General features: G+C 43.7%; 1 protein-coding gene across 25 annotated transcripts; it reads right to left on the reverse strand.

The window, feature by feature from the left end:
* Window positions 1-1,391: 1,391 nt before the first annotated feature.
* Window positions 1,392-21,979, reverse strand: TPM1 (tropomyosin 1). 25 transcript variants are annotated; one of them, XM_082321569.1, is made up of 10 exons: window positions 21,624-21,936; window positions 20,822-20,947; window positions 20,517-20,642; window positions 14,110-14,243; window positions 12,737-12,854; window positions 12,213-12,283; window positions 11,318-11,393; window positions 10,732-10,794; window positions 10,403-10,472; window positions 1,392-2,302 (listed from the first exon to the last, which is right to left on the reverse strand). In XM_082321569.1, exons 1-10 carry the CDS (start codon window positions 21,735-21,737, stop codon window positions 2,220-2,222), a joined length of 981 nt encoding a protein of 326 aa, XP_082177695.1. In that variant the 5' UTR covers window positions 21,738-21,936; the 3' UTR covers window positions 1,392-2,219. The 25 variants fall into 25 exon arrangements, 19 of the variants coding, with proteins under 19 accessions (XP_082177695.1, XP_082177711.1, XP_082177710.1 ...); XR_014229179.1 differs by lacking the exons at window positions 1,392-2,302; window positions 11,318-11,393; window positions 20,517-20,642 and adding exons at window positions 7,311-7,520; window positions 8,854-9,098; window positions 11,886-11,961 and having other exon boundaries at window positions 21,624-21,942; XR_014229180.1 differs by lacking the exons at window positions 1,392-2,302; window positions 11,318-11,393; window positions 20,822-20,947 and adding exons at window positions 7,311-7,520; window positions 8,854-9,098; window positions 11,886-11,961 and having other exon boundaries at window positions 21,624-21,931.
* Between the last annotated feature and the right edge of the window lie 723 nt (window positions 21,980-22,702).

Here is a 22,702-nt window from a genome sequence, read left to right on the forward strand (position 1 = left end):
ATAAAAGCAATCCAGTGAAGCAGGCAGCACACTCAGCTGTGTAAAACTCATGGCCAAGTGCCAGGAACTCCTCTGTTCAGCTCCCAGCATGGCCTCCGAGTCTCTGGGTGGCCTTGGGCCCTACCCTGCAAACTACCACCCAGCACAGCACTTCCTACTGGAAGCAGCCCTACTGACTCCAGCAGCACCACTCAAGGCCACGAGTGCATGGAGGCTTGAACTCTTGGAGCCCAATTACCTGGCATTTCATCCTTGTACTAAGGAAGGAGAAAGAGATTAAAATAACTTACCTCTGCACAACTGTTATTTGGAGCTTTAGACTGTCAGCCTCCGGTACAAGCTTGAGGCACTGCAGGAGCCTTGTAACATATATTTTGCTTCCCAAAAACACTTAAAGGGAAACGTGAAGCCAGGGATCTCATCCTTTCTATTCAGGATGACTTGGTAGCTGCCAATGAATCATTCAAAAGCTTGTAATATTACTAAGTTCTGCCCTTTCTAAAACAATCAAAAAAAGCCAGAGACTCACACCAGTACATCTTCCGACTCCCATTTAACCTGAAATTATTACGTATTACTTTACCCTTTCACCACTACACCAGCTGCTGAGAAAGTCAATTGCTTTCAGTTGCTTGCTAAGGGTCCTCTAATGGAGATCCTTTGATGATCTGCAAGGTTATCTACACCTGTCTCCTACCGAGCTCCTTGCTGCTAGAAGGATGGACAGCATCAACTTTCAGCAATATACTATAGAAAAAGAAGGAATAAGAATTATTTCTGAAGTTCTGAAGTTGCTCATTGACAGACCTCACAATTCAAATAAGATACCTACACATGTAGAAATTAGCAACCAGTAGTGAAAAGTTGGGTGAAAGGATCTCTCATGAACTTGACACATCATTTTGGAAGGTTTATCCCTGTATTGAAGTAAAGTAACACATATTGACAGGTAAGGTATACAAATACACGGCAGCGTTTCCAAGAGCATGGCCTTTAGGGCTCATTTCCTACAGAAACCTATGGGAGTTCTGCAATGATCTTGCTGAAAACAGTTATGGTCAACAATGAATAATTTTGGAAGGCTCTGTCCATTAGGGGATAGTTGCATTTTGCACCCATCTGGGAATACAATCAAGTGATGGTGACAGGTTCCTGCAATATGGCCACCAAAGGACCCCTCTTAGCAGCTGCAGATCCACATCAGTCCAAACCACTGCATTTTTATACATTAGCCTAACAGCACAGAAGAGACTGAAAGCCAGTGTGTTACCAGTGTATCCCAATGAGAGACAATGCACATGCGCACACTTTACACAGCGATACACAGAAAGCTAGTGTGATGAAAAACAAATCACAGGAGAGCAAAATTTAAAAAATGTCCTAAAATGTGCATTTTATTCCATATCATTATACAATGTTTACATACAGGTATACTTTTAAAACTGCTCAAAGAAAGTGTGAAAGAAAGTGAGGCGAACATCGGTTTATAAATTCCTCCCCCTCCCCCAAATCCACACAAATAAAATACATTTTAAAACAATCTCTTCCAAATTTATTTTTTCTCCTGAATTTATTGAATCTTTCATTTTAACATGAAAAATACAATCAAATGAATACTCAAGGTGAAATGCTGACCTACACTTCTGTATTGAGTTGCAGAACAATTTAAAACCTCCAGAAGCCTTCACTTTTCTCTGTTGCTTACATACCTTCATTCTATTGAATTAGAAGGCACAAAGTCCAAATCCTCACAGATCAATAGAATTCTGATAAAAATAAATTACTGTGCTGGACAACTCCTGACTTGTCTGATATCAAACAAGACTTCAGTAGAACCTTTTGTTCAAAATAGCACCATTTCCACCTGATCTCTCTTGAACATGAATCATTCTTGTTAAAAATTGTAGTTGGCACTTGAGGTGGGACACGTTCTGCCACAGCCAGGATTCTTCAAAAGACTAAGCATACTGAATTGCTGAACTCTCTACAAAGTGTAGGTAACATTTTTGCTGGGAAATGGCACATTTAAACCATAATGTAATATAGCTTAACCCGCATATGGCTTGCCCATTTTGGTGTTTCCCTGACCCCTGCCTGATAATTTAGCAGATGTTCTTGTGAATGTGGTGAAACTAAAATAAAGACATGTTTATGGGGTTTCACGGCAAGCAGGTGTAAAAATAATAAAACAAATAATGTGGTTGCTGCTAAGAAGGTTTTCACATGTTGTTTAACTCCAGTAAAGTTTGATCCAGCATCTGATGCATACTAAGGTTTTCTTCTTTGGCATGCGCCACTTTCTCTGTTGTGGGATTAGAAAATTAAAACATGAATAGCAGTTCTTTGGAAGCACCGATTCTCAGAACATGAGGACATGCAATCATCATTTCTACTGGAGGGTTTAGAAAGTTAAGAAATGTGCATGCTCATAAATACTGATGTCCCCAGACAATGCAACTAGAGAGAATTCCAAATTAATAAAACAAACGGCAAGTAATGCAAGTTAACTGTTTACAGCTGCATTTGTTAAGAAAATGCTCTGCCAACAGAGACGCAATTCTTGCATGTTCTGGAAGCTTTTTGCTTATAGGAATGTGGGATAGTGAATGGTTCTGTTCCCCCCCCCCCCCCCCCCCAAAGTAGGGCAATAAAGAAAATAATTAAGTTCTTTGCAGATCCGTACTTTAAGTTGCACGTAATTCAGAACTTGCAAAGAACAAAGCAATTGCAACCAATCTCTTCTTCAGTGAAGTGACCTTTAAGAAATGTATTTCTTCTAGAAAATCAATAAAATTGAAGTTAGTAGCTTTATGTTGCATGCACACTTTTATAGGACAGTCATTTAACACATTTATTTGATACAATAAATGAGCACAATGTTGTAGAGCTGCATCCTACCAGAATCCAGTAATAGTAACTTCATATTAATGCAAGCATACCTTTAAACTGACCAGGTATTTTGAGATGGAGCTCCCGGTCCTAGTTTTTTTTTGGGTTTTTTTTTTTGGTTTGGGTTTTTTTTTATGTCAAATGCAAGCCCAATTCATAGTAATACAAAATTAATGCATTAAAGTCTCCAGATAACAAAACAGCTATAAGTATGCTTTATGTTGGTTTTGAAATACAGAAATATGAATCCCGGTGAATATTTTTCTCTTGTCCATGTTCTAGTAAAAATCTCAGGGCCAATTCATGATGTCAGGTAAACCGAGTATCTCTCTACAAGGCAGGCTGTTAACTTTTTGGATACTGTTAGCTAAATGCTGTAGCTGTTTACTGAAGAGGAAAGGAGCTACTGCATAGCCAAAGAGCTTACTGCTCCTCCAAAGTAGGTGTGCATACAGATAATGAAAAGCCCCATCAGGAAGCATTTTCATATTTTTCCAACAGAAACTGAGAATTTCATCCATTAATTTATCACAGAATCAACAGCCTGAAAAAATCGATTTCTAGGTTTCTTGCTTACTTCTACATTTACTGATTCATTCTTAAGGAAATTTGCAATAAGCAGTTTTTAAATAAGTTAACAGTATAGTCACACTAAAGTTTAATCCTCATTCAATGCCAGCTTTAGTTCATTAGTTAGGCGACTGTTTTGCTCAAGTTGCTGGTAGAGTTGGTCTGTACAGGCAGCAAGCAGGTTAGAAGGGAAAAAAAGGCAGAATGAAGACAGATTAGACACAGAAAACAGTTAGGTAAGAGTTAATAAAGAAACTGGTCACACACAGACAGTTAAGTAACATACAGAGAAACATTTTACCTTTGTTTCTAGAACTCTAGTAATTAAATAGCTACTCCAAGGAACAGCTATTATAACCTATGAAGAACTGGCCAAGACTCCTGTTGTGGGGAACAGCTGTGAGACAGGTAAGTGGGAACAGAAATGGAAGAACTGCAGCTATATTCCTAGAAGAACCAAGTCCTGCTTTAATCTTCATGTACAATGTGCGGAAGACTTGTTTTATGAGTGTCATTTTAATTTGTAAACTATTTAAGATGTGGTGGAACCTCATCTGTCAGTGGAGGGAAAGCAATTGCATCACAACAAGGGTAACAGGAGATATGCTGGTAGCCAACTACCACTAGGTCTGACTCAGCCCATACTCCTTTCCTGGGGAATCTGACAGCTGAAATGTTTTCGTAGGGAAATGTACTTCTGTTACCGGTATCAACACACTTCGATACCTTTGAACTGTCCAGTTGTACTTCATAAGTAAACAAACCCAAACATTTGGCGAAAATGAAATGGAAGCATGAAAACCTGTGTTACTCAAATACAGCAAACGGAAAGGACAGTTCACGTTCACAGTCAAAGAGAACAGCCACAGCTATGTTGTCACAGTGTATTTATGAGAGTTGTCCTGCAGAGTGAAAGAACATTCTGTGATCGTTTTTAACTGTCTTGTTTTCTCAAATTGTCCGTATTCTTCTCAATAGCCTAGATCCAAATTGCACTCCTGACCTCTTGATCCCAGATTATTCTCCTACAGGAAATGACTGTTTCTGATTCTTTTCCACAAGCTTCCTAACAGCTTCCACAGAAATCCTCTTCCCCTGCAGACTCTGGACACAGCAGTGGCAAAGCTGTGCACTGAGCTGGTCTGTAGGACATGCTTCTGTGCTGAGTGGCAACTCCTCACAGCTTCCTCCCCAGCCCAAACTCCAACAGCCAGCCTAGTAAAACCTGGGCACATTTCAGAACTGATCCTGGACCAGTAACAACTGGGGCTTGTCTCTCTTATCAGGATAATGTCACATATATGTAGAAAAAACATCGAAACCTCAGAGTAACTAAACTTTCACTTTGTTTGGCAAAGTGTATTTAGTTGTTATTCAAACATGACAACATAATTTGAACTAAGAACTTGATGCTTACCTTCATCACAGAAAACTCTCTTTAACTGAGGCAGAGATTTACAGTATTTCTCAACATCCCAAATGAGACTAAAATCCCCAGGTAAAGCATGGAAAGCATTTACCGAGTGTACAGTCAGCCCTTGATTACCCACAGGCAGTCTGTCTAGGTTGCGATTTACCACAGAGGTAGAGCCAAGGGCTGGCTCTGTAGGCAGCCCCCTTAGGCCAAGCAGAGAGTTCAAGCTCCAGTGCAGACCCAGTGAGGCTCAGCCTCAGCACAGCAGAGAGCCCAGGCAAACGAGACGTCAGAGCCAGCCTTGCACTCCTGCCGACAAGCCTCATGTACATGACTAGCTACACATGGCCAGACCCTGCGGCATGTACAACATAATGCACAGCTCAGGTCCAGTGGTGACAAGGCTGCTGAAATACACTGCAGTGAGAAACCATAACAGCTCTGTGGAGTCAAGATCAGTGCATCAGGGCCAGCTAGGAATTCTGTACGCAGCTACCTGGCTATCTGTATTACATTGCCCATTTCCAGTACTTTGTCCAGCAATTCATCACCCTACGGTGCAGAGAGCTGATAATGCGTGTTTGAAGGAAAAGGGAAGATTTAAATACTGATGTTCAAAATTACTGGGTTAAAAATTACCGGGTTAAAAATTACCAGGTTCCTACATTGGATTTTGCTTTTTTACTTCTCTTAAGAAAAAACAGTATTGCAAAGAATTGAGGGGAAAAACAACACTGCTGACACAGTAAACCAAAACACACAATAGATTACAGGTTGGAGTTGCTGTAGCATAAGTTACTGTGGCTCAGTTGACAAGTGACAGCTGACCACATTCCCCATAACTCTTGCATTTGTGAAGTTAACCACGTTAGCTTTTTACAAATGGTCACCCCATTATATTTGGTTAACCTTCACACTAAATATTTTACTTTTCAGTTGCAATACACACAGTGTGTAAACCCACTTACTGTGTATCAATTGACGAATAGTTAAGTTATTGAACCTTATTATCTGGACTACCTGTGACTGCTGATACATATCCTGTACTTGGGCTTCTCCCCATATCCAGTAACATTAGGACGTGTGTCATGGGATAAAAACCTGGGATGAGACAGTTATCTGAGGATGGCAGGGGAGAAGACGATGCATCTATTTGCAAGCCTTATTGGGAAAACAGGTTTTGAGGAGGGGAGGAAATCTAGCCTAGACTGCACTGCTGAATAATCTTGAAGTTGAACAAGAAAGCCACATTTACATTATTCTACAAGCTAAAAAACTAAAACTCAGCTATGCTATGGTAAGTTTATTTAGCTGTGGTGACTTAGGAACTTTAGCAATATATACACTGACAGGCATAATCAGAAATCAATCCAGTTTAAACTGGATTCAGTTTAATGTGAACTGGAAAATAACTTCTTTCATTGTGAAGAAAATTAAGTTAAAATAATGCAATAAACTCTCTAGTTGCAAATAACAGTACAATAAAGCAAGGTGTCAGTATTTAATGCCTCATCCTTAATCAGGCACTGCCAAATCAGCTGAAAGCCAAAGGCTTTCAAATCTGAAATCTGTATGTTCCACTTTGCAGCAGAACCATTTCATTATTAGTGTAATGATGAGTTTTCCCACTCCAGTTCTGAAACATTTCTCATGAGTCTGCAATTCAAACGCACAAGTCTGAGCGAAGTGGGAGAGTGGAAAGCTACTGAAATCTCCCTGCTGAACTTCCAATCCTATCATGCCACTCAAGAGAAGTATATTGTTTAAAAAACAAAACAAAACAACAACAAAAAAGCAACCAAAAAAAAAAACCAACAAAAAAAGAGCAAGCTTTTGCTTACTCTTTACTGAGTAACTGAGGTGTGAAAGAGGGGAAAACTTTTTTGCAAGACATTTAAAGGACTATTTTTGGGTGAAAAAAAAGAATTCAAAGTTTTTGATATTGCCCCTTTAAATCTGTCTCAAATACTTGGGTTAATGAACAAACACATTTATATAAAGACAGGAAGTCTTCAGCATCAAGCTAGGGAAAATTTCAGACTTTAAAAGTGAAAAATCTGGTGTCAAGGACTTAACTGCTCTCTCAGCCATGCTCCCACGACCAAGTGACCCCAAAGAAGCAGTGTCCTTGCAGATTTTGGCCTAACAATAACAACTGAAAAAGTTCCCATCACATCTATTTGTAATTTTATCTGCATCAGATTTTGAGAAAGACTAAGATTGTAACTGGTCAGTTTTGACCTCAAAATACCAAGAGTAGTACTCTCATCCCATAGACTGTTATCACTGGCTTTGCATTGTCAACATTCAGGCAAAAGTGCAGGAAAAAATGGAAACACAAAAAATATTTAAATCCCTAATGGCAAAAGAAGCAGTTTTTATTAATAACTGAAATAGTTATTTAAATAAATAAAAGGCAAGGGAATAGCAAAAGGGATACAGCTGGGATGTTTATTTTACATTGAAAGATGTAGAGTTTCTGTACAGCAGAGCACAAACAGAGCATGTTCTGAGACAGGTGCTAGAGAAATAGAGTCAACTAAGCTAGAAGACAGGACAATGAACCCATGAAACATCCAAAGCTTGGAAAGATGTTTTATCCAACCCGATGAAGATGTCTTTGGAGAAGTGAAGCAAAGAAAGTTATCTGCATGAAAAGAAAAAGTGAGATAAGGTAGGAAATAAAAAAGGTGCAGTAAAGACTTCCAAAAAAGCAGCAACAGCATAGCAGAGCCCAGCATGCCAGGGCGACTGCTAGAGAAACACCACACCATGCTGGGACTGGAATGCTACAGTAACGTCCTCATGTACCAGTAGAGTATATTTTAAAGTCTGCTTTCCATTTAGAAATATCTCAGATTGAAGAAATACTGTAACCTCTGTACACAGAGGAGGAAAAAAGAAACCATTTGCTTGACAAGCCACTGAGCAAAAGCATATGTTGGGGGCTGGGGGGAATAAGTTAAATAAATAAATAAACAAACAAACAAACAAACAAAAATCAAAGCATACAAAGAAACAACATTAGATCTAACGGCCTTACTAAAGACTTGGGCGAGGGAGGGAAGTAATGAACAGATGTAGGGACGGAAAAAAAGAAAACAATTAATATGGGTGCATGCAAAATACATTTCAAGCTCTGAGCAAAGCTTACGCTTTTCTGGAAGCATGCTAGCTTTCAAAAAGAAATGCCAGGACTAAACATCACACCTCACAAGCACTTGAGAGCCACAACTCTTCCTCTTTCCCATGCCAACTGTAGAGGGTACATGCAAGTGAAAGGTATGAGCATGGGAAGGTGGATTTAGCACAGCTGACCTCTGTTCAGAGTTTTAAGTTGATGGAAGAAGAGTCAGTTCCTATCAAACACTGCACGGACTAGTCACACCTTACAACTGATCACTCTCCTGCTTTCCTGCCACCTTATACACTCTTTAGTTTTCTCTTTATGACTAAAGTTGATACTACTACATTTTTGATATATGCAAATTAAATTACTACTACCCTCCACAAAATACGCAGAAGCAACCTACAATTCAATTGTCACTTTTATGCGTTTAAATAACAAAGTATTTTAAATCAATTTCCACACTTGTAATTTAGTGATAACAGCTGAAATTTTCAGAGCAGTTAAGGGAATTTAGATAAACACTTTCCACTGTCATTAATAGAGAATACAGCTAAATCTAAATTGCTTTGAAAGTTTTACAGGAACTTTGCCAGAGAAAAACTGTGACAGCAGAAGAATACACTCTGAATGCAACACAAACCAAGGCAATTTTCTTTGGTAAACTGAACATGATGTGCCTGGTAGACAATGCTTGAACAGAGGTGAACTGAAAGGATAAACACAGAGCTACAAACCAAGGGCAACCACAAGACACAAGGATTGCAGATAGAGAATGAAAGAGTAAACAGAAGCTTATTACGCAGCTTACAAAATCACCATGAGTATTTACCAGGCTAGGCACAACACTCACCCACACTCTGCCACGGTAAAGAAATTGTTCATGGTATTTTGTACACCTAGTCTCGCTAAAGGAATGCGTCTCCCACTACAGAGGGAGTATAATTTCACAAGGCCGGAACCGCGCAATCAATGAGGGCAGGGAAGCAGGTGCAGGCACAAGCTGGGAAGACATTTACATGGAAGTCATATCGTTGAGAGCGTGGTCCAGCTCCTCACTGATGGCTTTGTACTTCAGTTTCTGAGCATATAACTCATCTAACATTCCCCCAAGGCAAGGCAGAGGTGTGCAAGGAAATGGAGTGTGATCACGGGATGGAAGGTGAAGGTGGTGGCATGGGATACCATCCAGAAGCCATAGGAAATGGGAAGAGTGCACAGAAAGAGGTGTTGCGACAGACAAAACAAAACAAAACTTTCAAAATTGGAGAATAATAAAAAAAGAAAATCAACAGTGAATAGTTTTATGCAACAAGTTCATTAACTGCACTGCCAGCGGGGCAACCTGTGATATAGAGAAAATGAAGGAAAGAAAGTGTACAAGGGTAGCAAAATCCATGTTTTGCTGCCCTGGATTTTTGTTTTAACACACATTAGGAGGGCACACAGGAGCTAGGCAGAAAAGATCCAGAAATGGGGCTCAAGAAGGATGTTACCATTTATTTTCTAACACTTTTTTTTTTTTTTTAAAGCCACTCTGGTTTGTGTGATGTCGTAAACTCAGTTTCTTACAGCAGTTTCTGTTCCTTCTAAACACTTATCTATCTACTCTGCTTCCTTCCTGAGTCAGTGATCAAAAGTTTTCAGCAGCTACCTAGGTATTTCATACCCTTTATGCAGAAGTTAGCTTGCTATGCCAACCAATCAAGCGCCTTAAAATCCTAGACTTAGTGTAATGCGTCTAAATAGTAAACTCTATGTAACTTCTAATTACAAAGCACTATTGAATTATTTTCTCCGGAGGGAGAAAGCACGTTCTACTATTCTACTGCAGTTCTGAAAGATCTATCAAAACCTTAAAACAAACTCTCTGAAGTTAAATAAGCTGTCCTTCTGATTATGTATACAATCCATTAGCCTTACTGATAAACAGCAACTGGTCTATGTCACAAAATGCCTATCCTGACCCATGCTTATCGCAGTAATAAATCAGGTTAGCTTGCTACATTCCTAATTATTACAAACATAACACAGCTCTTCATCAGCTTTTTAGTAAGATAATAATAATAATAATGATACTTATCATCTAATCATTTACCCTATAAATTTATATACCTCCAAGTAGGAAGAGTATAAAGCAAAAAAATGAAAGGAGTCTTGAGAACATGAGAGAAAAAGGAACAGGCAAGAGCAAAACACTGTTCGCCTGAAGCATTTAAGTTATCAATACATTTCAATTGGAAAACGTTTTGCCTATTTTACTCTTTAGGCAGACCCATTTATATATGCAGGACAAGTTAGGCGAGTAGAATTGGGTACTGAAAAAAAAAAACCAAAAACAAACAACAGGAGAATAAAAGATCTGTATTTCTATAGTAAGTGAAAAAAACAAAACCCCATACCTTCTAGGTCATCAATGCTCTTCTCCAGCTTGGTTACTGACCTCTCAGCAAATTCAGCACGGGTCTCAGCCTGAAGTCGAAACAAATACAGACTACTTTAGGAAATGCACACATTGTACTTACGAATGGAGGAGCAACAATTCAAATGAGGAAAAAAGTATAATGAGAGGAAGCAAATAATAAGGTGATACTAATTTTTAGGAGAAACATTTAACACTAAACCGTCTCCAAAATGACGTGTTCATCCTTAAAGCATCAAAGTAGTGTTTATATTAAAAGAATCAAAGTTGCATTGGAAGATCCGTTATAAAGAACAGCTCTAATTTTACCTCCTTCAGTTTGTCAGTCAGGACTTTAATCTCCTCTTCATATTTGTCTTCTTTCTGCGAGTACTGTAATTAGAAAGAGGATCATTGATATTAGACCAGGTATTCTATATATACCAAAAAATACCACATTTGAGACTCTCTTCTAATAGATCAACTGTATACAAGAAATGTGGGTATAACTAAACTAGTTCCACTTCATCCACAGTTTATTACAAGAGCCAAACTTCCCTTGAGTTATATTGCAGTGCTATATGGTAGGAACTTCGAGTAGAAATGAGTACTACAGTTTTAAAGAGGAGCGGCATTTGGAGAAATTTCATGGTAGCACACAAGTGCCACTTTGAGGGACATTCCATAAATAATATTTGATCCTGTCAGACTACTTAACAGAACGTGTGGTCAAATAGTACTGACCTATTTGGAATTAGAAGGAATGCTAGGTTCCAATGAGAGCCAAATAAAAATTGAGTAGTAAGTTCAATGGCCTTGCTGAAATGTGCAAAGTGATCAGCATGTAAAGAAAACCCCACAGACCAATCCAGATGACAACGTAAGGGACACTTTCTCACATAAGTCTCTAGCCTACCTTCTCAGCCTGAGCCTCCAGTGACTTCAGGTTGTTGGTCACAGTTTTCAACTCCTCTTCAAGCTCAGCACATTTGCTGTTATTTCGGAAGGAAGGCAGGAAAGGGGCGGATGGAAGATTCAGTCAAGCAAAAGAAACAGGAGAAAATAGGGGGAAAAGATAGAGAAAAATGAAAATAATTACAGAGCAAAAGAACGGCCTCAAAAGCAGCTGAATCCATCACAGATTGAAAGCAACTCTTTACGATGCCAAATTCCATTTCAAGTGTACATTAAGACGACGACCAGGCAGAAACTATCTACAGCCCTTGGTGTACACAAAAATATTTACATAGCCTTTACACATGAGACAGTTCAGCTTCTTTTTGGCTGCACAAGAGATCAGTTTTAAAGGTAAAAATGAATAAATAAACAAAAAAGAGACCAAAGAAAACCACCAAAGCAAGATGCAAAGAGAGTAAAGAGCATAGCGAGGACTTATTTGTTACTACTGAGTGAGCTAACCAGCTATGGAAGCTGAAAGACTTCGGTTGCAGTTAAACCTAAAAACTGTTTATTAGTATCAGTACCTTATCCTCTGCAGCCATTAATGCTTTCAAGGTTTGATCCATTATTCTTAACTGTTCTTCCAGCTGTCGGACTTGGCTGTTAGTGAACACATGAAATGCACAAAAGCCATTCACAAAATCAGTGTGCAGGTACAGCATGCAGTGACAAAACACACGCGCACACACATATGAACACATTTACTTTGGCGTCGACCATTTATTTCAACCATTAGAGTAAATGAGCAAAACATAGCTTTGAGCTGAACACACAGTGTACTGCCAATGTTTCATGCTGTTACAGTTGTCTTGTAGCACCTCACACACATCTTGGAGCAGTTTGACACTTACCTTTCTGAGAGTTCAGCACGTTCCTCAGCCCGCTCCAGGTCACTCTCAATGATCACAAGCTTACGAGCCACCTACAAGAAAAGTCAAGATGACAGTCAGGGATACTACGTTGCTGCAGCACACGTCACCTGTTTCTAGAACGTACAAAGCAGGGAGTTGGTCCTCTTTCCATTTTTTGGTCAACATGTGAGTTTTGATTATGTGACATCTTCATTATTCATTTGAGTCTTTGTTATCCGACATTTTTCAAGACCTCTCCTTCATTTACCCAAAGGCAACTTAAAAATATTTTTCTCTCTAAGAGACCAGGGATTACTCGCAACCATTTTAGTGCAAAGATCTGAGCACAGATCTCCTGCCACCTTGTCCCCTGAAGTATTTGGGTGCCCATTTTTCCTTCCACAGCTGCGAAGGGCAGTGTTTGTGATCTTTTGAACTTAAAAGGCAAAGGGAAAAAACCCCAAAGAATTACAGGCATAGCCTAAAGGGCTTTAGAAACAGATGACCTGCACTCAAGAACTGACCTCTTCATACTTGCGGTCAGCCTCTTCAGCAATGTGCTTAGCTTCTTTAAGCTGGATCTCTTGGATTTCCATCTTCTCTTCATCCTTCTGGGCTCTATTTTCAATGACCTTCATTCCTCTGAAAGACGTGAAAAACAGGAAATGCAAGGTTCAGGGCTTGCCAGTTTATCTCCAGCTCTACTGCTACTGGAGTGCAACTTTCAGACGGGTGTATTAAGGTGAACGAAGCATGTCAGATACTTGATTCTTCACATCGTAGATCTAGTCCTGTGTATTCACACTTCAGAAGTTCAAAGAAAAGAAGAATGTCTTAGGAAGAAAGAAAATTTAACTTGTTTAGCTCTTATCACAGTTCAGCTGCACTATTCTTTTTCATTTTAAGTTGAAGGAAAACCGATCTTATGGAAAGGTAAATAAAGGGTCTTGCTTCTAAAGACCAAATAAGATGACTAAAGACATCTGTGCTTTTACACTCATTGTGAAACAGCACATTACAACCCTTGCAGGACTGACAGGCATTATGTTTACGGGCCGAACAGATTCCCATGAGTTTTGCCATGTCAGAGCCCTAGAGCACTGAAGCTCTCTGTGCTCTGCATAAGCAAAATTTAACTCCTTCATAACAGGAAACATTGTGTATTGCCCCTTCCATGCATGTTTGACCCAAATTCTCTTAACTATTTCACGATGCACTGTGAGTCTCAGGCACTTTTCAACAGGCTGCATCATCAGTGAGGCAGAAATACATATGCAGAATACATTGCATTTTTTCCTAATAAAAGGTATTATCACAGATATAAAATACAATTTGTAGAAGTAAAAGAGAAAATCTTCCAAAGCCACAAATCTTGAGCTCCTAACTTATATTAAGTACTTGCGAAAACCACAGCCTAAATCTAAAGGAATTATCCTGCTCTCTCTCCTTTGCTCACCTTCATGTACCAATCTCACCAACTGGAGAATCAAAGCCTCTTCCAGCACTTTGCTATTCTCCAGGTGAGATTTTCTACCCACAGTGAAATCAAGAATCATCTGACAGCACAAGAGTACACATCACCCTCAAAAAGTTGTAATCCAAATAGAGAAGTCTGCGCTGGGCCAAGCAGTTTTCCTAGGATGTGGCATGCTACATCAAAAGCCCTACCCTACTTAAACCTTATCTTTAGAACTGAGACATGAAAAAGAATTCAAGCCTACACATTTTGGACATCCCCACAGACCAGCTGTAACTGAAGTCCATGTAGGCAAAGAAAGAGTGGATTACACGTGTTCAGAGACATAGGAGTGGCTTAATTTATTTCCCTAACCCACACCCTGGCAATTATCATCTTTGTCATAAGGGTAATGATCCATTCGAGAGTGGCCCCACCCACCTTTCACTCTCATCTGCGGCCTTCTCTGCCTCCTCCAGCTTCTGCAGAGCAGTAGCCAAGCGCTCCTGAGCCCGATCCAACTCTTCTTCAACCAGCTGGATGCGTCTGTTCAGAGAAGCTACTTCGCTCTCAGCCTAAGCACAGGAAGAACAGAAATTAACTCATAATAAGGCACGCATGAACTCTTGTAAAGGATTATCGTGCATACCTGCTAGTGCCATTTAACAGCACTTCAGTAATTTCTGACTTCATCCGCTAAAAAGCCCATACACAGAGATGTACATGCCCTCATTGAATTGTGAAGTTATTGCTTACAGAGGAAAGTGATTAATGCTTCCTTTAAATGAAGCACATTAAGGACTGCACAATTTGTACTAGAAAGAACTGCCCTGGAAGAATTACGCATCATTCCCCAAATATTTTCTGTTATTGTATTTGCGGACATTAACCAATTATAGTCTCTCCCCCCCCCTTTTTTTTAATCAAATCAACACAGACTAATTACCCAATTCTTCCATTATCCCAAATCATTTCTTTATGACCTTTCGCCACATTTTGATAAGACTTGTCCCAGTATTTCTTTGAGTTCCATAAGAAGGGTTCAGCATAAACATGCAAAAACTACACCTAGATCAGCATTTGCAATAAGACAGCTGACACAGAGAGAGCATGAGAACGTTTAAGAAACATCTGAATACTCACAAGTTCTGTTTACAGACAAGCTATGCAAGAACTGACAAAGAAGGCACCAGCAGAGGCTACCTGTCAGAAGGGCCCTAGTACAGACAACGATCGCTTAAAATATCTTCCCCCCTCCGTCATCCTCAAACTTCCCCGAGATTTGCCTCTCTTGCATTACCTGTTCACTTAATCTTCTGTGTAACAGTTGCAACTCATCTGCCTCTTATCATTACAAGCTTTTACTTCTGACATTCTCAAACCTACGCTTGCTTAAGTTGCAGAGTAAGTTCCATAACAGCCTTCTCATAGTAACCTCATTATTAAACTTTATTTCTTTCAAAAAGATATTAAGCACAAAATATACATAAAAAGGTCACTATTCTAAACAGTTCATTGCTTCCAAGAATAACAGTTACTCTTAATTAGTACTGAAAACGATCTTGTTATACATGAGGAAGTACACATTGAATTTCCTACGATGTCAGGGGTGGGGGGAACCGGGAAACCAACCCCCTATCAAAAGTATATACCAAAAGTACCAGTTGGGTACTTTTTCTTTAATTAAAAATTTAAGGAACTGTTATTTGTTGCTTTTACTAACCAGGGGCAGCTGGATACAGTTGGCCACAGCTAAAATTTTGTTGTACATAACACAAGTAAGAATAACTTACACACCAGATGAGTAAAACAACCTTTCATGTAACAATAACATTGCCCCACTAGAATGACTGGATGTAACACACAAACAGGGAAACAAATATATATTTGAACATTAACGAGTATTGGCAGCGAACATGTGGTACCAGGAGAAGAAGAGACTTCATCCTTAGAGATCCACATTAACCCACATATAAAATCTTTAGCTACATAATCAAGCAGTAGTACTCCAAACCTGTATTTTCAGATTTCTGGCTTTAAAGAGTAAGAAGTTGATCATTCTGATTTGAGAAAGAAAACCACCTTTCATAAATGTTACCCTTGGGAAATTTGTAATGTTACAAGTTAATCATTATCATGTCAAGACTCCTCATCGTGATAAGAGCACACAATATGCCTAGAAAACACAGGGTGACTAAAGTTCAAGCTTTTACTTCCTGCTCCAGTAACTCAATAAGGGTTTACCAACCAGCCTTATATGGCCCAAGTTATTCTACGGCAGAGCAGGACTTCTCTCCTTATATGGTAAGGAAGGAAAAAACCCTAGTGACATTAAGGGGCACTCCCACAGCTAACAGACGAACACAACCTTCTGCGTTTTTGCCACAGCACTTATACACCACATATTTTTACAATGAGCAATGACATGGATAAGTTACCATTGGGTGTTAATTATTACTGCTGTAAGAGAGATTCTATTTTGCAGAAGAAGGAAGAAAAATACATTCTGAAAATGTGATTACCAACAGACCCTTGAGATGCATGCACTGAAAACAGAAGAGACTCTTTTTTAAGGCAATGGCTGCTAGTCACAGTCTTGAAACTTTTAAAAATCTGGTTTAACAATCAAAAGCTGTAAGCTGTGATATGTTTTGGCCACAGCTTGTGCTTTTTCATTGTTCGTGTATCTGTACCTTGCACAGGAAGAAGAAAAAAAAAACCAAAGCAATCCTAGCTGATCACATGCCATACATGTAAGGCATTACACTAAGGGAAGGGTCAGATTCACACCTCAGCTTGCTTGCTGCAACGTTCTCAAAGCCTCTCTCCTCAAGCATGCAGAAATACAGCTGCAACAACAAAAAAAAAACCAGCACTGACCCCTCCAAACAAAAACCTAAATACCATGTAAATGTGCTCAGCAGAATTCCACATCATCCCCATAAACCAACTCCAGGGAAGGCACAAACACTAACCTTTAGGATCCTAAGCCCTATAGCAATGTGGCTGAGCTCCAGCGGGAAGACTCCACCAGCAAGCTGTAATCACTCCTCCAGTGCTATTCCTTCTGCCACAAAAGGTAACAACAAAGCTTCCCATTTTAATGGGAATCCCTTAATATGTTGTTTAGAACAATATGTCACTGAAAGTAGGAAAATTGGTGTCCTTTACTGCACAAAGCTTAGAAAACAAGTACAGTATTTTTTTAAGACAGAAACCCGTATGAAACAAGTTAATGACTGTGACATGATCCCTCACTGGATATGTGAAGTGATTTGCAAGAATGCAGTAGTTACACAAGCATAAGGAGCCATATTTTGGTCCTTGGGAAGATCACCTGCAAGTCATCGGAAGGCTCTTCCTTTGAACTTGCTGGCCAGAATGTGCAGAAAGCCCCATATTATAAGAAAATCCAATAATCACCATTTTTTCTATTGTAATAAACTACATGAATAAGGAATTTGTTCTTTTGCGTCACTTTTACGCAACCACTGAAGACGCTAAAACCGCTGCAAAGGACGCTGTACATTTTATAGCAGGAAACATTAAGTTACAGCTGCTAGAATTCCCCAAGGTCAGTGGCAAGGAAAAAAACAGCGCTATCACTATTTTGCCGTAAATGCTACCTGTAACTACATCTCCCTGCTACGTGAGTCTGTGCTGCTCACACCTGATCTTGTCTCTGCCTACTGTTCCTTTCCCATCTTAGCTAGGGGTTTTGACAAGCTAAACATACTACAGATGTATAGTGACAGAGGCTGTATGATCACATTGTTGTGGTGTTTTTGGGTACTGTGGGTAAGTACTCAGACATGGCCATCCCAGGTTCAGTCCCAAGTAGATAATCTTTTTAACAGTCACCATGCTGACTTCCCACAGCTGAACTCATTTGGATGGGATAAGCAACTAGCACTTGCAAAAAAAAAAAAAAAAAATCATAAAATCTCGCTCAGAACCTAATACAAAGCACCTAATACAAATCTCAAACATCGCGTCCAAATTCAACCTCATTGCAGCTCAGCGTTTTGCTGTTGGCCAGCAGACCTAGTGCTGTCTCCCTAACGCACCGCAGCTTCGCCGGCCCCACGCACCACTCGGGTTACCGAGCGGAGAGGACAGCACCCCCGGGCGCAGGCCGCTGTGACCCACTCTTCACCTGCGGCCCTGGGCCTGCCCGCCGGGAACAGCGGCCTCCACCCGCGGCGCGGGGCGGGCGGCGCCGCCGCCGCCGGCAGGTAACCATTTTGTCGGAGACGGCGGCGGAGGAAGCAGCCGCCTGGCCGCCGGCCGGAGAGCGGCGGGGGTCGGCCGCGCCCCGGGGCCCACGTCCGGCGCTCCCGCCCGCTCCCACCGGGCTGCGGCCCCCGAGCCGAGCTGGGCCGGGCCGGGCCGGGCCCGGCCGAGCCGAGCGAGCGGCCCTACCTCCTCCCGCAGGCTCCGCTCCTGGTCCACCTCCCGCTGCAGCTGGCCTGCGCGCTCCTCGGCGGCATCCGCCTGCTCCTGCAGGCTCCGGATCTTCCTCCGCACGGCCTCCAGCGAGCTCATCGCCGCCATACCCGCGCCTCGCCCGGGCTGCACTGCCTCCCTCCGCCCGCCCCAGCCCCGGAAGTCCCCCCGCGCCGCAACGCACCGCGCACCGGGGCGGGGCTGCCGGCACCGAGCTAGGAGCGGCGCGGCGCACCGCCGGGGCGGGCGCGGAGGCAGGCCCCGGGGAGAGGCCGGCCGTCCCCAGCCAGGAGAGGGCTCTGCGGCGGGGCCGGGCCGGGCGGGGCCGGGCCGTGGGGACCGGCGGCCGTCGCCAGGTGGGCGCCCTGGGGCGGCAGCGCCCCCTGGCGGCGCAGCGCGCGCGGACTCCCGCGGGCCGGGGCCGGGACCCGCCTTCCCCCCTAAACCGCCCCAGTAGGAGCGTAGTGAACGGACACCGAGCCACCCGCCCCGGCAGCTGCTGCTGCGCCTGGCCTAGCTCCTGAGAGCGGGGAGGGGAGAGGGAGCTCCGGCTGCCCCCTCCCAGGTGAGGTGGCTCCAGGGCTCAGGGGATGTGCCCGCTTTTGCGAGGTGAGTAATACCGGCGAGGTGAGGTTTCCTCATCCCCCTGTGTAAGGCGAGTCCAGCCCAGGGAGCCGGCGCTCCCGCCCCTGCCCGTGTCTTTCTCCTAAGGCTTGGAACTATCCAAACTAGTAGGGCAAATACTGGGTCAACTGCAATGCCCCAAAGATACTCTGCATCGCCAAAAGAAGACAGACATCCTTAAAACATCAGACATATTCCATGCATACTATTAAATACAGCATTTACCTTGATGAAAACAAGCCAGACACTTGCCTACCCTCTGCCTGAGGGATGACTGCAAATAAAATTGCCCCCAACTAGCTTCCAAACACTGTCTTCCAGCAAAGGGAAATAGCATTGGGATTGGTTAGGAAGATCTTTCAAAAAGGGAATCTAGTAGCATTTCTCCAGCCTTCATCCTAGGCGAGCTATTTCCAAATAGTCTGCATACTTTTCCTTATAAGGCATATCTCCCCTGGATCTATACGCGGTTCCTTTGAACAAGTTAAATAAACGTCCTGCTAGGGAGCTGCCTCTCATCTATGCAGCCATACACAGAAGACGACAGACATCTGATCCACATTATACACAGAACCCCTCTCTCCCGTTCCGATGCATGCTTATGTTTGTTAAGTTCTTGAGTTCTCTTTCAAAGCTATACAACTTAATTGCCATTCTGAAGTTAAACCTCTTTTATCCTTTGCTCATTTTAGAAGTAAAATATGATAAAAGCATGTTGTCTGTCATGCAAAGTTGGTTTTTGTAACATTTCCCCTTCTAAAAGTATCCTTCCTCTCCTTGAAATACTTTGCTTGCTTCATCTGTGGCAACTCCTCTTTTTATTATGGCTTTGAGCTTAATTTTTAAAGCTGAGTTATAGGAAAAGGACAGTCATCACTTTGGAAATACTGTGGTTTCACCTAATCCTGTAATTCAGACCTGAGATTTACTCAGAGAGAAATGGATTGTACAGCAGCAGCCATAAAGATCTGGACCTTAACTGCAGAGACAGTAAACTCGCATGGTTCCATGCATGCAATACGTTAAATGCATGTCAGGGGCAGACAGGTGGGTGGGATGAGGGCCTGGGAGAGGCACAAGCTCTTGCATTATTACCATATAAAGTGCTGAGCTATATATATCTCGCAGCTTGCTCCCAGGATCCCTGTCCTCTGAACTGCAAACCTAGCAAGTATCATCTTCCGGACAATTTTCTCTTACACAAGACTGAACTTTTCTTTGACAAGTGAAACAGTTCCAGTGAATTCCAGGAAAAAAAAACTAGGAGAGGATCTTTTATCTCAGGGACCAGTAAGTGAGCCAAACTAGTATCTAGCAGCTGTTCTAAGGCATGCATGACTAGGAACAGCTCTCTTGAAGACAGAACTAGCAGCCCTTGCTCTTCTGGATCTCCCTCTCTTGGATCTACTTGCTAATAACTCTCTGATCAACTGATTCTGCTTCACTATCAAGATAGTGGTGTTGCAGCTTAAGCCCTTTTCCCCATCACCTCAACGGACAATCCACCCTTTCTTTACTTTCACATCTACAGCGGCAAGTACACAGGAAAAGCACGTGTCAAGTGAGCAGAAACCCAATCAAATGCCTCTGATTGATAGTGTGCAAACCTCATGCAAGGAGGCAGTGCTGTGTTTCCCACCTCCCTACCCAGGAGGTGCCTGGACCCTGCCCTCAGCAAAGCTTTGGAGGGCTGCTGGGTAGGAGTCCTGGCTGTCCTGTGCAGAGGGAGTGTGTCGTTCTGTACTGGGGTGGTGGTGAAAGGGATGGGGGTAACTTACATCTGTGGCCTTTTTGTCAGCCAGTTCCAACTTTTCCTGTGCATCTTTAAGGGACTCGGAGTATTTGTCCAGCTCATCCTCAGTGCCCTTCAGCTTCTTTTGTAGAGCCACCAGCTCGTCCTCCAGCTGTGATACGGGTGGAAAGTGGTGGAGAGGGGAGGGCGGGCAGGAAAAGGTGCAGCAGGCAACGTGATCGTGCAAAGGGAGAAGTGCGAGTGCAGAAGAGACAGAAAAGGACAGACGGACAGAGAGAAAGAGAAGGAGAGACAGTTAGATTCTCTTTGCTTGCGACAAGGGCACGATACCTTGGCAGCATTCTCCTCTGCGGAGAGGAGGCTATCCTCAGACTTGTGTAGCTCTTCCAGCACTTGGTCCCTTGCATCCTCCGTCACATGCAATTGCTTTTCCAATTGCACAATGTCATCCTCTAACTAGGTGCACAAGAGGAAATACAACGCACAAATATGTTTCTCCCTAGGCTTAGAAAAGTGGGAAATTAATTTTTAAATCCCTCTCCCTTCCTCCCTCCTCCTTCAGGATCTCCCAGAAACATGCAACCAATGTGCCCCCCTCTCCCAAACAAATAAAGCCCTAGGTGTAAAGGAGAGGGAGTGGAGAAGGCCAGGGAAAAAATGGGACACACATCTGGAAGCGGGGGGGGGGGGGGGGGGGGGGCAGCTGGAATCGGACAAGTCTGCTGGGTGGTGCTGGAGGGGGAGAACACAGCTTTAAATGTCCTTTGCCAAATCACAGCATGTCCGTCCATGGCTAACCAGGTGTTCGAGGCAGCCTCTCCCAGCCGGGCCCCTACAACAAAGGCACAGAGGCCATGCGGCTGTCCCAGGGCCCCGCGCCCCAGCTGGGGTGCTGGGGGTGGGGGGGAACGACCTCCTGCCGGGCCCCCGGGAAGCTCCAGCCAGGGGCTGCCAGGGTGAAGCTCTGCCTTAGGAAAAGTTCAACCAGTTCTGCTGGAGGGGGGTGGGGGGGGAGGGAAGAGGGAGGGGGAATACAACAAGGTACATTGGGAAAAAAAAGGAAAGAGAGAGAGGAGCCGTCTGGAAAGACTTGCGCCCCAGCGCTGGCCGCGCCCGGGCCCTCGGTGCAGACCTGCTTGCTTCTCTCCTCCGCTGCCTTCTTGTCTGCTTCGGCTTGCTCGGCTCTGTCCAAGGCATTCTCCTTGTCCAGCTTCAGCATCTGCATCTTCTTCTTGATGGCATCCATGGCGGCGGTGGGCTAGGGCGCGTCCCCGCGCGAATTGCACCCGAAAGCAAAACTTGAAAAGCTGCGGGACAGCCCCGAGTCCGAGAGCAGCCGCGGCCCGCGAGGGAGCGGCGCGGAGCGGCGGGGAGCTGCGGGGCGGCGGGGCTGATCCGTGCGGGACGGGGCGCCGGCGGAGTGCAAGCGGCGGGCAGGGAGCGCCTCACAGATATGTACGTTCCCAGGGGGCTGACTGCATTCCTCAAGACATCCAATACTTTTTTGGAAAGGGCTTTTTTTTTTTTTTCCTCCCTCCTCCGTTCGTCCCTACCCCTTTCCCTCTCTCACTCCCCCCCGGCTTTTTTCGGAGGCTCAGCGCTCCCATTCGCTGCTGCCTGCCATTTGACCGTAGATATGACTATATATGGGATGCGATGGGCGAGGTAAGGCGGGGGAGCAATTTGTTCCCATTTCCAAATAGGCAGGACGGGACGTTTCGCTGCTACTCCTGGGAAGAAGGAGGAAAAAAAAAAAAAAAAGGGCAGCAAGCCGGAGCCCGGGGAGCGGAGGAGGCGGCCGCGCAGGCTGCTCGGGGCGGGCAGGGCGTCTGGGTGACACCAGCCCCGTGCCGGCGCCGTCCCCACCCGTGGAAATCAATCTGTTTTACAGCAGGAGGGTGGCGGAGCCGGCCGCGCGAGGCGGCCGCGGAACACGCGGGGCTGCGGGGGGGCAGCTGGAGGGGCAGTAAGGGGTTAACGGCATGCACGTACGGAATGAATGCGTTTTAAGACCTTCCCCCCGGCAGCCAGAAGCAGGGGAGGGGGAGGAAGAGGGGGCGGCGGCGGCATCTCTGCCGAACAGTCGGGCTGCAGCAAGTGCGGGCGGCGGGGTGCTGGGCCGGCCCGTACAGCGCCGAGCACGAAGACCAGACCAGACCAGACCAGACTTTGGCCGGGCGGGCAGGGCTGCGGACAGGACAGGGCAGGTCG

This window comes from Platalea leucorodia, assembly GCF_965183815.1.
Source record: "Platalea leucorodia genome assembly, chromosome: 9".
Taxonomy (NCBI): domain Eukaryota; kingdom Metazoa; phylum Chordata; class Aves; order Pelecaniformes; family Threskiornithidae; genus Platalea; species Platalea leucorodia.

Excerpts from the sequence above, each read along its gene's own strand:
- TPM1 (XM_082321569.1), bottom strand. The coding sequence starts at position 21,737 with ATGGATGCCATCAAGAAGAAGATGCAGATGCTGAAGCTGGACAAGGAG. Across the intron at positions 20,948-21,623 it reads CGGAGGAGAGAAGCAAGCAG|TTAGAGGATGACATTGTGCA; the intron begins GTCTGCACCGAG and ends TTGTGCACCTAG. Across the intron at positions 14,244-20,516 it reads CTGACAAAAAGGCCACAGAT|GCTGAGAGCGAAGTAGCTTC; the intron begins GTAAGTTACCCC and ends TCCTGTGCTTAG.